The sequence below is a fragment of the Acipenser ruthenus genome, chromosome 54 (assembly GCF_902713425.1).
Source record: "Acipenser ruthenus chromosome 54, fAciRut3.2 maternal haplotype, whole genome shotgun sequence".
Taxonomy (NCBI): Eukaryota; Metazoa; Chordata; class Actinopteri; order Acipenseriformes; family Acipenseridae; genus Acipenser; species Acipenser ruthenus.
The window spans coordinates 5,844,197-5,859,598 of NC_081242.1; the positions used below are offsets into that span (position 1 = coordinate 5,844,197).

Sequence of the window (15,402 nt, forward strand, 5' to 3'; positions counted from 1 at the left end):
GGGTCTGTTTCAATGTTTTGGCCCATATTGTATTTTTTTTTTAAATACGAAAGTTATAGCATAGTGTTTATATAGCAGAAGGCATTTTAGAAGATGTTAGTTAATGAACCTTTTTTTAAAGTACATTTTATTAAGTTAACCCTATGATGAAGTTCGGTTTATCACAGGTTAAACTGTTGTAGAATAAAAGTTTTTCATCCATAATTTCACTCAAAATACAAAGTAAAATGTTTAGAAACTGCTTCGGTGCACTGAAAATGCCATCCAGGAAGATGCTACGTGGCTGTTTTATTTAATTTTTTTGGCTGTGTGAACTCGCTGTTCTTTGCTGGGCATTCCAGAGGGTGTGTTGTGTTGGCTTCCGCAGTTTAGGGAGCCAAAACCAGCAGGGGGCTGTGGACCGTACTGACCCGGCAACGGGTGAGCCGAAGCAGACACTTGCAGAGGTGGCCTTTATCCTCCAGTGGCTGCCAGCCTCCACTCTCGAGTTTCTGGGTGTAAGGGGGTGATTGGCTTGGGGATCGGAGGACGCCCGCTACCCTTCAGTTCTCGTGAGCTGTTGTGGGGATTTGCTGCAATGAGGGAATGTAACTGGATGTTCTAAAATTAGGGAGAAGACCAAAGAAAATCGGACGGAATTTATTTATTTATTTATTTTATTTATTTATTTATTTTTAAAAAGGGGGATTATTTTATTATTATTATTATTTATTTCTTAGCAGACGCCCTTATCCAGGGCGACTTACAATCGTAAGCAAATACATTTAATGAGACATTGAAATGGTCTCTTCATATCCTGAAAGAACATTTTCTGGTATTTTTGTTTTTTACAGGCAGGTTCGATCATGTTCTGCTGACTCTCTTGCAGGTGAAGAGCCGTGGGGGGCGTGAGGAAGAAGAGAACGACGAAGAAGACCGGGAGCAGGAAGAGGGGGAGGATGATGGGGACAGTGCTAACGGAGATGACGACTCTTAAGATACCCTGCCTGCTCTCTGGCAGTGACTCCCCTCCCTTCCCCTGTGAAACGAATTAAATCAACCCTCCCTGCCCCTCTGAAATTAATTACATCAACTCTTCCCTCCCCTCCCCTCCTCTCCCTGCCCCTCTGAAACTAATTACATCAACTCTCCCCTCCCTGTGACTGTGTGTCTCTCTGACCTGTCTCTTCCCTTTGTCTCTCCTGTTTTTATTTTTGATACCTCCTTAAATAAACCATGTGTTTTATATCCTACATGGGTCTTTGTGGGGTTTTTTTTTCAATCTAGATGTTATGGTAGTTCTCATGCATGCTTTGAGTAGGCAAGAGAACAGCAAAACGTCAAATATTGTACAAAAATTTAAAGTAATCCTAGGTAACAATGTGCAGGAACCCATTTTGTACTTCTATTAGCATAATGGGTCTCAAGTGTGCATTTTGTAAAGAATCGGGAGATGCAGTTCTCCTATTTCTACCACCAGAGGGAAGTAGAGAACACAAGCCTCTATTTGTTATCTCTGTTAGACAATACAGAGACTCAAAGCAGTGCTGACCCAGAATTGAATCAGTTTCCTTAATGTCTGGCAGCATTGTCCTTGTGTTCAATTCAAACTTTTATTTAACCAGGTAAAGACATTGAGAACAAGTTCTCATTTAAAATGCCGACCTAGCCAAGAGGCAACATAAATACAACAGACAACAATACATAGACAGTTAGAAACATTACCGCAACACAAAATTAATTAAAACAAACAAACAAAAAAAAAACCTAATAAAATCAGCATCTGCTCTGACAAGCACATGATACAGGGAAAAGAGCTTCAAGCTTAGAAAAGAAAGCACCCTCTGAGATAAAACCAGGAAGTTTAAGTCTTGATTATTTATTTCTTAGCAGACGCCCTTATCCAGGGCGACTTACAATTGTTAAAAGATATCACATTATTTTTACATACAATTACCCATTTATACAGTTGGGTTTTTACTGGAGCAATCTAGGTAAAGTACCTTGCTCAAGGGTACAACAGCAGTGTCCCCCACCTGGGATTGAACCCACGACCCTCTGGTGAAGAGTCCAGATGCCTAACCACTAATCCACACTGATTGATTGTAATTCCAATCGTGAGCAGCTGCATATTGGAATGAGTTATGCCCAACAGCAGATGTTGAAGATTATTTGCAATTTGTTTATTTATTTTCTAAATACTTTCATATCCATCCTGCTTTCTTCTCTATAATGCTTATTTTTGGCAGGTTAAAAATAGTTGTTGAAATAATGCCTTATTTTGTGTATTGAACTACAATAGTTTTGTACCAGCAGCTTTTCCATTTTTTTCCCACCCCTACAATGGTGTCTTAAAAAATCTACGGATCCAAACTGAAGTGAAGAGCCAACATATTTGGGGTCCCCCGAGTAGCTCGCCTGGTCGAAACACGGCTGTGTGGTGTGCAGGGCGAGTCAGTCAGGGGAGCGCAGGTTCCTGTCTGCGCAGTTGACTGCCTTCGCAGGGGATTCCCCAGGGAGTGTCTCATTGCCTCTGGCCCTCCTGCGGGTTAGGAAGGCAGGGACTTTCACTCCCCATCATGCTACAACAGACCCTACTGGCCAGGCGCCTGCTGAGCTCAAAGCGGACTCCTGCAGGGCTGCCGTTTGCCCTCCAGAGGCCGCTAGTTCGCTGACGTCCGCTGTCCAGTTCCTCGGTGTGAAGAGGCAATTCTCTTGGTGACTGGAGGATGTCCACTTACCGCCACTTCTCCTGAGCTGTGGTGGGAAATTGTTGCTGTGAGGGAGCAAAATGGTACATTCTAAAACTTTGGGAGAAAATCAGGGGTAAAATAATTAGGAACTCCTACATTAAATAGGGCAGCAGTGTAGAGTAGTGGTTAGGGCTCTGGACTCTTGACCGGAGGGTTGTGGGTTCAATCCCAGGTGGGGGACACTGCTGCTGTACCCTTGAGCAAGGTACTTTACCTGGATTGCTCCAGTAAAAACCCAACTGTATAAATGGGTAATTGTATGTAAAAATAATGTTATATCTTGTAACAATTGTACGTCACCCTGGGTAAGGGCATCTGCTAAGAAGTAAATAATAATTAAAAACAAATAAAAAGGGGGCTATTTATCCTAAAATAAAGAAGAATTTGGCCAGATTTGAAGTGTAAAATCTTAAATGACTAAATTAACTCTAACCCAGGACCAGGGGGCACAGTTTGAAATATGGGGGGGAGAAGACTTGGGACAGAGGGAAGGAGACACTCCTTCACACAGAGTGGTGAGGGGATGACATGGGCTCCCTAGCCCTGTTGAGGCTGAATCACTGGGATCCTTTAACTTGACACCCAATTTAACAAAGTTTTGAGATCAATCAGCTACTAGCAACTGGATGAGCATTGCATGGCCTCCTCTCGCTTGCACAGTTTCTTATATTCTTAGTAGCCTTGCTGACTTCAACAAGTTTCAGTGGTGTGATAAGCAAATGTGGCAATAATTGGAAACCATATAACATGCATGACAGAGATAAAACAAAACTAAAAAAATTAAGCCCTTTACATTCTACCTTTCAATCCTGAAAACGACTTACAACACTGTCAACAGGAACAAAACAGGACTGTAAAACAAGTGGTCTGAATTGTGAGGTGTGTTGTATAATGCAGTATGCTCTCCAGTATAAATCACCCCCTGGCCATGGCCCAGGACTCTCTGATTCAAATTAGATTGCCTCTCCCCTCTCTCCAGTGACAGGAAGACGAGCAAAAATAAAAAACAGCTCTCTTAATAGCTGCACTGTGGAGATCAGGGGAAAGGTTGAGAATTTAGCAGAGCTCCAGCAGTCCAGGCTCCAGGCCAACACCAGTGTAGGAGATCAAACTGTACACTCTATCCTCTCTATGCCTCTGTCTTCCATGCACTATACTGACAGTATAATTATTCAGTACTTTATATACAATTATAATAGGGTTACCACTCAGACAGCCTGGGGAAAATGGAATTGTCCTAGTGGCAGTTTCCAACCTTCATTTTTTGTCTCGGTCATAAATAATAAAATTGTTAAATCGTCCCGATTTTACTATTCAGTTTTTTTTTTTTTTTTTTTAAGTAAAAAACTTTATTAGTGTAATCAGCAAGTTAACAGCAGAGCCGTTCACAAACAGAATAAACAACATTGTGGATTATGTGTTTAATCGTTCTGATTGTGTTTCACTTGTTTAAATCTGGAGTTTTGCTCATGTAACATGTTTTGATTAGATGAGAATAGAAAGACAATAATGAGCTGTTTTGATCTGGTATAAATACACCCAATTGTGTTATTATACACTGTTATTCACTCTGGAAATCTGGTAACACTAAATAATAATAATAATAATAATAATAATAATAATAAATCTGGGTAAATAAACAATTTAACCGTTTCTTCAGATGGAAAAGCTGCCAATCTTCTGTCCACTGACACGTGTTACCTTCACCAGCTTTACAAAATAAGTAAAATTGCAGCGTTTTGTATAAAAACAAATGTTTTATTTACATAAATGCAGACTTGGGTTAGATCTAGGGTTCCTACCTCTGACTTACAAAAAAACAGGACACCAGAGTCCTTTCGTACAAAAATAAAGAAATAAATCATATACTTTGACATTTAATGTCCCGGGAAGTCTTAGATTTCCCAGGACAGCTGCCTCAAAATGAGAACAATCCAGGGAAAAACAGAACGGATGGCAACCCTAAAATCCAGCTGTTGACCCCGCTCATTCCCTCCTCTTCCTCCTCCTCCTCCTCCTCCTCCTCCTCCACTAAGCCCATGTCTGTCACTCATTTGGTGCAAACACACACGACAGGATCAATTACGCCATCTGCTGGTCCCAACACTAACCTGTTTGAAAGGATTTCAAATTATCTCGCAGTGTCTCTGGTCTGAAAATTGATCCACTCTGAGGTCCAGCCCTGACTAGCTACAAAAAAAGATCTCAATGCACTCGAGAAGGTACAGAGAAGGGCAACTAGGCTGATCTAAGGACTTAATGACATGAGCTATGAGGCCAGGTTAAAATAATTACAGCCTGGAAAAAATAAAGGGAAAGAGGGGAATTGGTTGAATTCTTTAAAATCATAAATGGTATGAATAAAGTTAACCCAAGACACTACTTCAAATTTAGCAGAGAGAGAAGAACAAGAGGGCATACGTGGAAGCTGAGTAGAGTTTAGACAGAAGGTAGGTTGTTTTACACAGAGAGTTACAAATGCAGAAATAGCCTGCCAGGTTAAGTAGTAGGATCTAAAACACTGGGAACATTGAAAAAAAAATTAGATTGTGTGATTTTAAATTAGTTTAGAATCATGTACTAACAAGAGACAAGCCTTGATGAGCTGAATGGCCTTTTCTCATTCTCAAACAAATCCAAATGCCTATGAATTTACATCTGTAAACCTCAACACTTTCAAACAGCCCAAAACCAGACTGCTTGGCATTCTGATCGGCTCGCCGATCCCAATCCAAGAAGACGTTCTGGCCAGGAAGCTCCTTCGTTTCCTCCTTTCCCCAGCCCACGAGAGGTTAAGTCTGCACTGCAGCTTGTTGGTGTTTCAAGCCTGAGCTCCCTGGAATGGAACACAGTGATTTCTATGCTGTTTACCACCTGGGGCATGCTGGGGCTTGTGCAGGGTATTGTGGGAACAGAAACCTCTCTGCGCTGTGTAACCTGACCCCTAGCAGTGAGCCGCAGATTACAGCCAGCTCCCCTCTGCTGCTGATTAATTGCAACAAAGCTAAAAACAACCACCAGACTCCCCTTTGCATTGCTAAGGAAATCCACAAACACCGAGAGCAATAACATCCATTCTACCATGAACAAGTACAGTACAGACCCAGCATCTGCGCTATCTTGGTGCTCTCTTCTAAAGACGGCTGCTCTCTCTCCGGAGGAGTGGGTACGGGGAGCTCATGGCAGTGTGGCACCGGGGCGATGGATGAAGGAAGGTCCGGATACGTGATAGCAGGTGCATTCTTGCCAGTCCGACGTTTGGAAGGGTCCACCATGCAGAAGTAGCAGTTGCTTGAGTGGTCAGTGGGTTCCCGCCAAATTCTTGGGATAGCGAACTTCATGGCTCTCTTTTCCCCTCTGTACCATCCTACAAAAATACATTTATTTCACCCATGACTAATGTGTAAGAGATTCTCGCAACATTTTTCATATATGATAGATTTTTTCAATAACATTGAAAATTGTAAAACATTTTAAAATTAAAAACTTTTACAATTTTAAAAATTTTAACAAATTTTATAACATAAAATTCCGAGCAACAATTGTCCATCTTACCTTCCAGAGTTTTTTTGCAGTGCTCGCAGGTGAAATGAGGTGCCCAGGGTTTGTCTTGATCCCCGACAGGCATGCCGAAATATGCCTTGTAGGCCTCACACATCTTAGCAGATGCTTCCACGGAGTACTTTTTCGCTCTTGTCTTGATAAATTGGCCGCAGACATAGCAAAATGCGTCTGCCGGATGCTTGCAGCCTCTTGATGCCATCTCAGAAAAATGCAGCTATGTATCCACTTAGGCAGCTGGAACTAAACTGAACTGGTGGGCTTAAGGCCCCTGTATTTATACTACTATTTATATTACTGGAAAGTTCTAGAAAGTTCTAGAAGTTACTCAGCACTGAATCTATCTGGAATGTTCTGGAAAATAGGTAAATTTCAAAATATCACTGTCCTGGTCACAAAAGCAAAGTTTGTGGGGAATAATAACCATTTTCTATACTTTTGAGGCATAAGCAATTAGGAAATAACACTTACTACCCAGGAACCAAAAAAAAAAAAAAAATTGTTACACAGTGTTATTATTATTATTATTATTATTATTATTATTATTATTATTATTATTATTATTCATGTCTGTCTGGTTATTCTCGTCTCCGACTTGTCATAACCCACTTATAGGGCATTACAATAGGCCTATTGGGGCGTGGTCATTTTAGTAAAAATTAATACATGCTTGAAGTAGACTGGAATTCTGAGCGCTTTGAAGTTGTGAATTATATAAAATGATAAAGTCTAACAAACAAACTAAAACAAGTATTCTTTAACATTTTAATATCATTAATATTATTTACCACATCTTAACGTTAGTATAGATAGGTGCATTACATGATGCATCTATATACTGACTTTAAGATGCGGTTGCTTCTGTAGCATTCGTTTGATGTTTTGGACCCCGCACTTCATCATCACCGCCTAGAACCCCGCGCAGCCTAGCCAGCCCTGCCTTCTCTGTACTTTCCCCTCTGCAATTTGCAGGCCTTCAAGCAGTTGTTGCAGTTCCTACTGGGGTCAAAACATGTCAGTCATTCGGGGAAGCAGCTGGTTATTTGAGGACAGGAGAGGAGATGAAGGGATCATGTAATGTGATAGAAGACACATACTGTACTTGAAACATTGCGCAAACAAGCAAGGTCTAAAATAGAACTAAAATAGTCTAAAATAACAACCTTTACCATACCTCTCAAATATATACCTGAGCATGCTTCCGCTGTGTTTTAGTACACATCCTGTGCTTTTACTAGGGCATTGCTTGTGCATTGCTTGTGATTTTTATTAATCAGCTTTTATAAAATAAGCTTTTAATATGTTTTCAAATATATATTTTTTTTAATAAATTCCAATTCTTTCTTTCTTTCTTTCTTTCTTTCTTTCTTTCTTTCTTTCTTTCTTTCTTTCTTTCTTTCTTTTTTTTATCAAAAAACTGTTTTTAATTGTTCTGTTTCTAATTTTACAATTAAGACCTCATTTATGTCTCTTATTTATTTCTATTTTAATAAATTTTGTATTAGACTGTTTTTTTTCATTTAATGGTTTAATTGTTTTGTGTGTGTGTGTGTGTGTGTGTGTGTGTGAAGCGCTTTGGGACCCTTGTGATGAAAGGCGCTATAAAAATTTGAATTGTATTGAATTCTTATATTTTAAGTGTATGAGCAGCAAGCACGTTGACAGGTGTGTTTTTACACAAGTGTAAGCTAAATATTGTACGTGTGTTTGTGTCGCGTCCTCCGCTAATCCGGAACCTGCAGCTGTAGAAGCCACAATGAAAATGTGTCTCCAGAGTGTTCTAGCTGGCCTGTCAGCAGGCTTGATGCAGACTCCCTGCTCTAAGAGAGACTTCTGTTCAGAAAATCCGGGGATGAATGCCAGCGCTCTTTGTTTCAAGCTAGTTGATTTATAGAGCTGGAAACAAAGCCCCTCTTTCAGTCCTCGCTTGTGTTTCGAATCGGCTGCCTGGAGCTCACAGATAAAACTCCCTGGGCAAAAATATTTGTTAAACCTTCTGAAAAATTCAAAAACAAGAGAAACAGGGCATTTTGCATTTTGCTGTTTGATGAATCGACCCTGAAAAACATATCTAGATTTTTTTTTGCAAGCTGTTTTTAGCAGCTAGAATAGTACCGTTTAAATGAGTGCTGCCAAGCTTTATTATTTTGCTTGCATTTTGGCATTTATTATACATCGCTGTAGATTGAAGTGCCTCTCTGTTTCATCCTGGTAAAGATTATTTCTGTAGCATCTTTGTTAGCTAGAAATGTACGTGGCATGAACTGCTCCCTTCCTCCCTCACCCCCCTAAGAGAAAGGGTGCTCCCTCCATTCCAGGGCAGGCTTGAGGCATGGAGACTGAACTGCTCCCTCCCTCCCTCACCCCCCTAAGAGAAAGGGTGCTCTCTCCAGTCCAGGGCAGGCTTGAGGCATGGAGACTGAACTGCTCCCTCCCTCCCTCACCCCCCTAAGAGAAAGGGCGCTCCCTCCAGTCCAGGGCAGGCTTGAGGCATGGAGACTGAACTATTCCCTACGGGTAGTTTGTTGCCGGATAATTTCACTCAGACTACTTGCTCACTAAATATGTTTGTATCCCTGAATAGATAATTGTCTCCTCTAAAAATATGCAAAGGCTTTTTTTAATCTAAACGCATGGCTGAAATATCGTGGTGCACACAGGAAGGCTTCAGAGTTTAAAAAAATAAAGCAAGCTTGAAAACGAAGACAGTAAAATGTTAAAAACAAGTACATTAAACAGAGAAGCGTGTCTGTTAAAAAAAAACACAAAGTGTTTTAAAATTAACAAGGATCAGATGCTGTATGTACAGAGCTAAATATACCTACACAGAACTAAAGTGACACAGGCTGGTCTTAAACAGAGAAGCGTAGCTGTTGAAAAAAGACTACAAATGTGTTAAACGCTTTTAAAAACTTCTTAACCCAACACATAAATAAATACATAAATAAATAAATACATACATAAATAAATACACATACATAAAATGTGAGACCCTGTATACATTGTTAATTTAACATTTTAAAAACCTTATTGCATTATTTATTTTACGCAGCTGGATGTACAAGCACGTCTAAAACAGTACAGTCGACTGTTTTCTTAAGATCAAAATTGACTTGAAACTACAATCTTTAAAACTGTTGCTTTAAAACCACACACATGGCCCTTAACCGAGGTAAAACTTCTGTAAAAACTAAAAACACATGACAGGAAGGCTAGTGGCACTTCCACAACACCCTCAGCACACTGGGGGAACTGCCAGCCACACTCGCAATTCTCTCTCAGTTTGTTCAGATACAGACAACCACTGACACTGAAAAGGTTTGTCGCGTTTTATTTTAAAAATGTTTTTTCTTTAAGTAAATACATTGTAAGAAGTCTAACATAATGGCAACCGATCGACATTTTAATGTTTTAAACTCAAGACACTTGGTACGGACATTTCAGAAGTCGACCGTTCTGTTTTCACACGTGCTTGTACATCCAGCTGTGTAAAATAAATAATGCTGGGTTAAGAAGTATTTACATTTCTTAAACAGGTTGTTCCTTAATCATTTTGTCTTTTTTCAACTGACATGCTTCAATGTTTAAGAACAGCCTATGTCGCGTTACTTCTGCATAGGTCTATTTAGATCTGTACATACACCATCTGATCCTTGTTAATTTTAAAACACTTTGTCTTTTTTTTTAAGACACGCTTCTCTGTTTAGTACTTGTTTTTAACATTTTACTGTCTACATTTGCAAACTTAAACAGAGGTCAGAGAACCATTGGCAAACTCAGACCACAACATGGTCTCATTTGAAGTGCTTTTTAAAACCCCAGTAATGACTAAAGCTAAGGTTTACAATTTTAGAAAAGCAAACTATGAAGGTATGAAGCAGAGACTAACAGAAGTAGATTGGAGTAAAATAGAGAAAACATCCACAGAAAAGGGATGGCTGTTTTTTAAAAATGTAGTACTAGAGGTGCAAAACAATTACATCCCAAAAGTAGACAAATCTAAATCTAAAACAAAATGCCCCAAATGGTTTAATAGATCAGTATTAGATCCTCTGCTATTCCTAATCTACATTAATTACTTAGATTCTGGTACAGTAAGCAAACTTGTTAAATTTGCAGACGACACAAAAATAAGAAGAGTGGCAAACACTGTTGCAGCAGCAAAGGTCATTCAAAATGATCTAGACAGCATTCAGAACTGGGCAGACACATGGCAAATGACATTTAATAGAGGAAAGTTGAAAAATAATAATGTACATTATAAATATCGTATAGGAGATACTGAAATTGAATCTAATTGAAGAAGGAATCTATGAAAAAGACATAAGAGTTTATGTTGACTCAGAAATGTCTTCCTCTAGACAATGTGAGGAAGCTATAAGAAAGGCCAACAAGATGCTCGGATATATTGTGAGAAGTGTTGAATTTAAATCAAGGGAAGTAATGTTAAAACTTTACAATGCATTAGTAAGACCTCATCTAGAATATTGTGTTCAGTTATGGTCACCTTGCTACAAAAAAGGATATTGTTGTTCTAGAAAGAGTGCAAAGAAGAGCGACCAGAATTATTCCTGGTTTAAAAGGCATGTCATATGCAGACAGTCTTGAACAAAGAAGACTACGTGGCGATCTGTTTCAAGCATTCAAAATTTTAGATATTGACAATGTCGACCCAGGGGACTTTTTCGACCTGAAAGGGACCAGGGGTCACAAATGGAGATTAGATACAGAACAGAAAATAGGAGGCACTTTTTTACACAGAGAATCGTGGGAGACTGGAACCAACTCCCCAGTAATGTTGTTGAAGCTGACACCCTGGGATCCTTCAAGAAGCTGCTTGATGAGATTCTGGGATCAATAAGCTACTAACAACCAAACCTTGTTTGTAACCTTTCTTATGTTCTTATGTTCTTATTTTAATGAGCAATCTGGCTCACAAGTTCAGTGGTACCCTTAATATGATTAATCTACTAACAATGCTGAATGACTGGGTTTTACCCAAAACATGATTTCCCTGAGTGGAGGCTGCCAAGACTGGTACAGTATTAAATGTAGTGCTGTCCTTGGCAGTCCTCAGCCAGAAACTTATTTTTAAGGGTAAAAAAGAAGAGAAAATTTCATACCCAGTCATACATTGCATTGGTACTAAGTGGATCATATTTGGGGTACCACAGCATTTGTGGGAGAGACTGTTCATTAAAATCTCTTGCATATTTTATAGAGGAGATGATTTTCTATTCAAGGATACCGAGATGTTTAGCGAGCGAGTAGTCTGAGTGAAATTAAACTCCCCAACAAACTCCCCATCCCCCGCTGTGCTGCTTTCCTAGAAAAAGGAGAATATTTCAGGGGACCGCTCTACTTGTGAGAGGTCTTGCTTGTTAAAGTATTTAGCATTTTTTTAAGAGGAGATGATTATCTATTCAGAGATACCCAGGTATTTAGTAAGCAAGGGGTCTGAGTGAGGAGACATACAATCCCACCCCTAGTCTTGCTGTAAATCATTTGTTGTTGCCATAATTTATGCCAGTACTTTTGTGTGTATATATATATATATATATATATATATATATATATATATATATATATATATATATATTAGATAAGGTTTACTGGAATTATTTTGTTAACTCTCTGTGGAATTTGATGGATCTTCTTTCTTATGGTGCAGCAATGTTTCAAATTGTGTGTGTGTGTGTGTGTGTGTGTGTGTGTCACTGTGTGTCTGTGTGTGTGTGTGATGTGTGTGTGTGTGTGTGTGTCTATGTGTGTCTGTGTCTGTGTGTGATGTGTGTGTGTGTGTGTGTGTCTATGTGTGTCTGTGTCTGTGTGTGATGTGTGTGTGTGTGTGTGTGTCTATGTGTGTCTGTGTCTGTGTGTGATGTGTGTGTGTGTGTGTGTGTGTCTGTGTCTGTGTGTGATGTGTGTGTGTGTGTATGTGTGTCTATGTGTGTCTGTGTCTGTGTGTGATGTGTGTGTGTGTGTGTGTCTATGTGTGTCTTTGTCTGTGTGTGATGTGTGTGTGTGTGTGTGTGTGTGTGTCTGTGTCTGTGTGTCACTCTGTGTGTGTGTCTGTGTATGTGTCTGTGTGTCACTGTGTGTGTGTCTGTGTGTGGGTGTCTGTGTGTCACTGTGTGTCTGTGTCTGTGTGTCTGTGTCTGTGTATGTCTGTGTCTGTGTGTCACTGTGTGTGTGTCTGTGTGTCTGTGTCTGTGTCTGTGTGTGTGTTTGTGTGTGTCTGTGTGTCACTGTGTGTGTGTGTCTGTGTGTGTGTCTGTGTGTGTGTGTGTCTGTGTGTGTGTGTGTCTGTGTCTGTGTGTGTCACTGTGTGTCTGTGTGTGTCATTGTGTGTGCGTGCCTCAGTGTGTGTCTGTGTGTCTCTCGTGTGTGTCTGTGTGTGTTTCTGTGTGTGTGTCTGTGTATGTCTCTCAGTGTAGTGTGTCTGTGTCTGTGTGTGTCTCTCAGTGTGTGTCTATGTTTATGTGTGTGTCTCAGTGTGTGTGTGTTTGTGTGTTGTTGTTGTCAAATAGCTGGGACTTTGTCTAGAAAGTAGGTCAGGCTGATTTATGATGTCATCCCCTCTTGAAGCGAACAGCCATTCAGAGCGCAAGGGAGGCTGGGGTCTTGAGCAGTCAGAGATCAACCCCCTGCCTCCCTCCCTCCCAGTCTGAAGGACAAATCAAACATCTAACATGAGGAGGGAGGCGACTGCCTACAAACAACTGCCTCTTTGTACCAAACTGTAGATTGTACTGCTCTCTAGACACTACTTACAGCATGCAATTTAAAGAACAGGCAACCTCCGACCCATGCAGAGGACCGAACCACACACTGTACAGAACGGCAAGCTTAATGTTTGGAGTCATTCTGATGGGTAGTTTGCATCGTCCTTTTAACCCTTTACTGCCCCAGGTATGTTCCTATACCTGTTTAAAGTCAAATATATTGGACACTGGGTAGCAAAAGGTTACAAAAGGAATCTGTTGCAGTTACATTGTTATTTGAGCAAAGTTGGAACTAGTTACAGTAGCTTATAAGGTTGAAAACAATTACAGATACAAATAGTTTACATTTTGTATCCTACAGGGATATCCTAAGAGGAGAGGGTGGGCCTTTTCTTGTAACGCTCCTACATTCTGGAATGCTCTAATTCCGGAATGCTCTGATTCTGGAATGCTCTGATTCCGGAATGCTCTGATTCTGCTTTTGTTATGTCAGTTTTCCTATTTTTACAATCAAAACAGCATTTGTCCTATTTTAATTCCAATGTTATGTTTTTTTTATTAATATATATATATATATTTTTTAAATTGTTCCATTTTTTTTTACTCCCTGGCTTTATATCTTAGTTTTTCTAACGTTACAATGAAACATTTCTTTATTTTTTTTAATTCCAACTGCATTATATTGTTGTTTTAGGAATCTTAATTGTTCTAGTTTTTAATATCTTTTTCATTTATGTTTTGTATTCGACTGTTCAATTTGAGATTTCATTTGTGTGTGTGTGAGTGTGTGAGTGTGTGTGTGTGTGTGTGTGAAGCTCTTTGGGATCCTTGTGATGAAAGGTGCTACAGCAATGTGTATTGTATTGTATTGTACAGGGACCGTTTACATTTTACAGAAACAAATAACAGCGCTGTCAGGCTGCAGGTTGAAATATCCTTTGAAGACCCAGACATTTCCTAGTGAGATGGTATGAAAGGTTTGACTTTTTGAAGTGATGGGGCCGCACAACCCCCCACCAACCCACTCCCTCCTGGCCGGTCTCCCTGCTTCTGCTATCCGTCCGCTCCAGCTCATCCAAAACTCTGCTGCTCGCCATGTACTTTTCCTTCTTCGTTTCTCTTACACCGCTGCTCTGCTCCCTCCACTGGCTCCCTATCACTGCTCGCATCAAAACTCTTGTACTCGCCTATCGCTGTCTCCACCTTTCTGCTCCCTCCTATCTCCAGACTATTATTTCTCCCTACACCCCCTCTCGTCCCCTCCACTCCGCTGCTACCAGCAGACTAGCTGTACCCCCCCTCCGCTCGCCCTCTTCCACAGCCCGCTCCTTCTCCACCCTCACCTCTCAGTGGTAGAGCGACCAGCCCACGGATATCAGGACTGCTCAGTCCCTGACCACCTTCCGGCACCTCCTCAAGACACACCTGTTCAGACAGCATCTGTAAGCCTCATAACTCTCGACTATACTGGACTAGATGGCACCCAACTGTACCAGTACTTGCATTATCTTGTACTTGCACTGAACTGCTCCACACTTTGCTGTATTCAACTACTGGTCTCAATCATAATTATACTTGCTGTATCTTGTACTTGATTTTACTCCTAAAGATATCCATATTCATGTGTTTTTGAAATCTTATTTGAAATCGTTCTTATCCATTAATTGTGCTTACTACTTTGCTCTTAATAGAAGTCACTCTTATATCCAAATATTTTTTTAAGTTTAACTGCTCTTAGTCGAAATCACTCTCAAATGTAATTATTTACTGTATTTATTTTTTCTCATTTGAATTTGCTCTTACTACTGATTTTATTGAATTATATAACTGCTAATAATAATAATAATAATAATAATAATAATAATAATAATAATAATAATAATAATAATAATAATAATAATAATTGTTAGATGACTTAAATATAATTTGTTCACTGTCGGCAGTTAGGATTCCCCAGAGAAGCTCAAATCAAACTCAGACCAAACTCTTTACCAAATACACCATTCGCATGAACCAAGAGTTTGAACCCCAGAGAACAGTCCTGTATTTCAAGCTAAGATATACTAAACTGATGAAAAGCTTTGAGTCCATTTGAATGGTCTTTCGTGCTTTGAAAGAAAGAAATACAGAGGGGGTCTCTTCGATTTTGGGCGATGGTCCATGTCTTTCTGTCTGGGTTTTGATATTTCTTCTTTAAAAGTTGTTTTTTTGGCAGGAAAGGGCTGGTGGAAGAATGGCTGTGAAGAAGGCTTGCTGGGATGAACGATCTCATTTTTAAAGCACTTAGCAACTAAATCTCAAACAGACAGCATTTGTTAACTAGGGACTGTTCCTAATAAAGTGGCCACATCCTCAGTACTGAAAACTTGGTCTGTCTGACTTTC

General features: G+C 39.9%; 1 protein-coding gene across 5 annotated transcripts in view; it reads left to right on the plus strand.

Annotated features, from left to right (window-relative positions):
* The window catches only part of LOC117398178 (heterogeneous nuclear ribonucleoprotein C-like), a 31,830-nt gene extending 30,598 nt beyond the window's left edge, over positions 1–1,232 (plus strand). For 4 of the 5 annotated variants that reach the window (XM_033997147.3, XM_033997149.3, XM_033997148.3 and 1 more), the window contains one exon: positions 869–1,232. In XM_033997147.3, coding sequence (XP_033853038.1) covers positions 869–976 — 108 coding nt within the window. In that variant the 3' untranslated portion in view covers positions 977–1,232. Of the gene's footprint in view, positions 1–833 lie in introns of all 5 variants that reach the window. The other variant, XM_033997151.3, reaches the window with a different exon arrangement.
* The last annotated feature ends 14,170 nt before the right edge of the window (positions 1,233–15,402 follow it).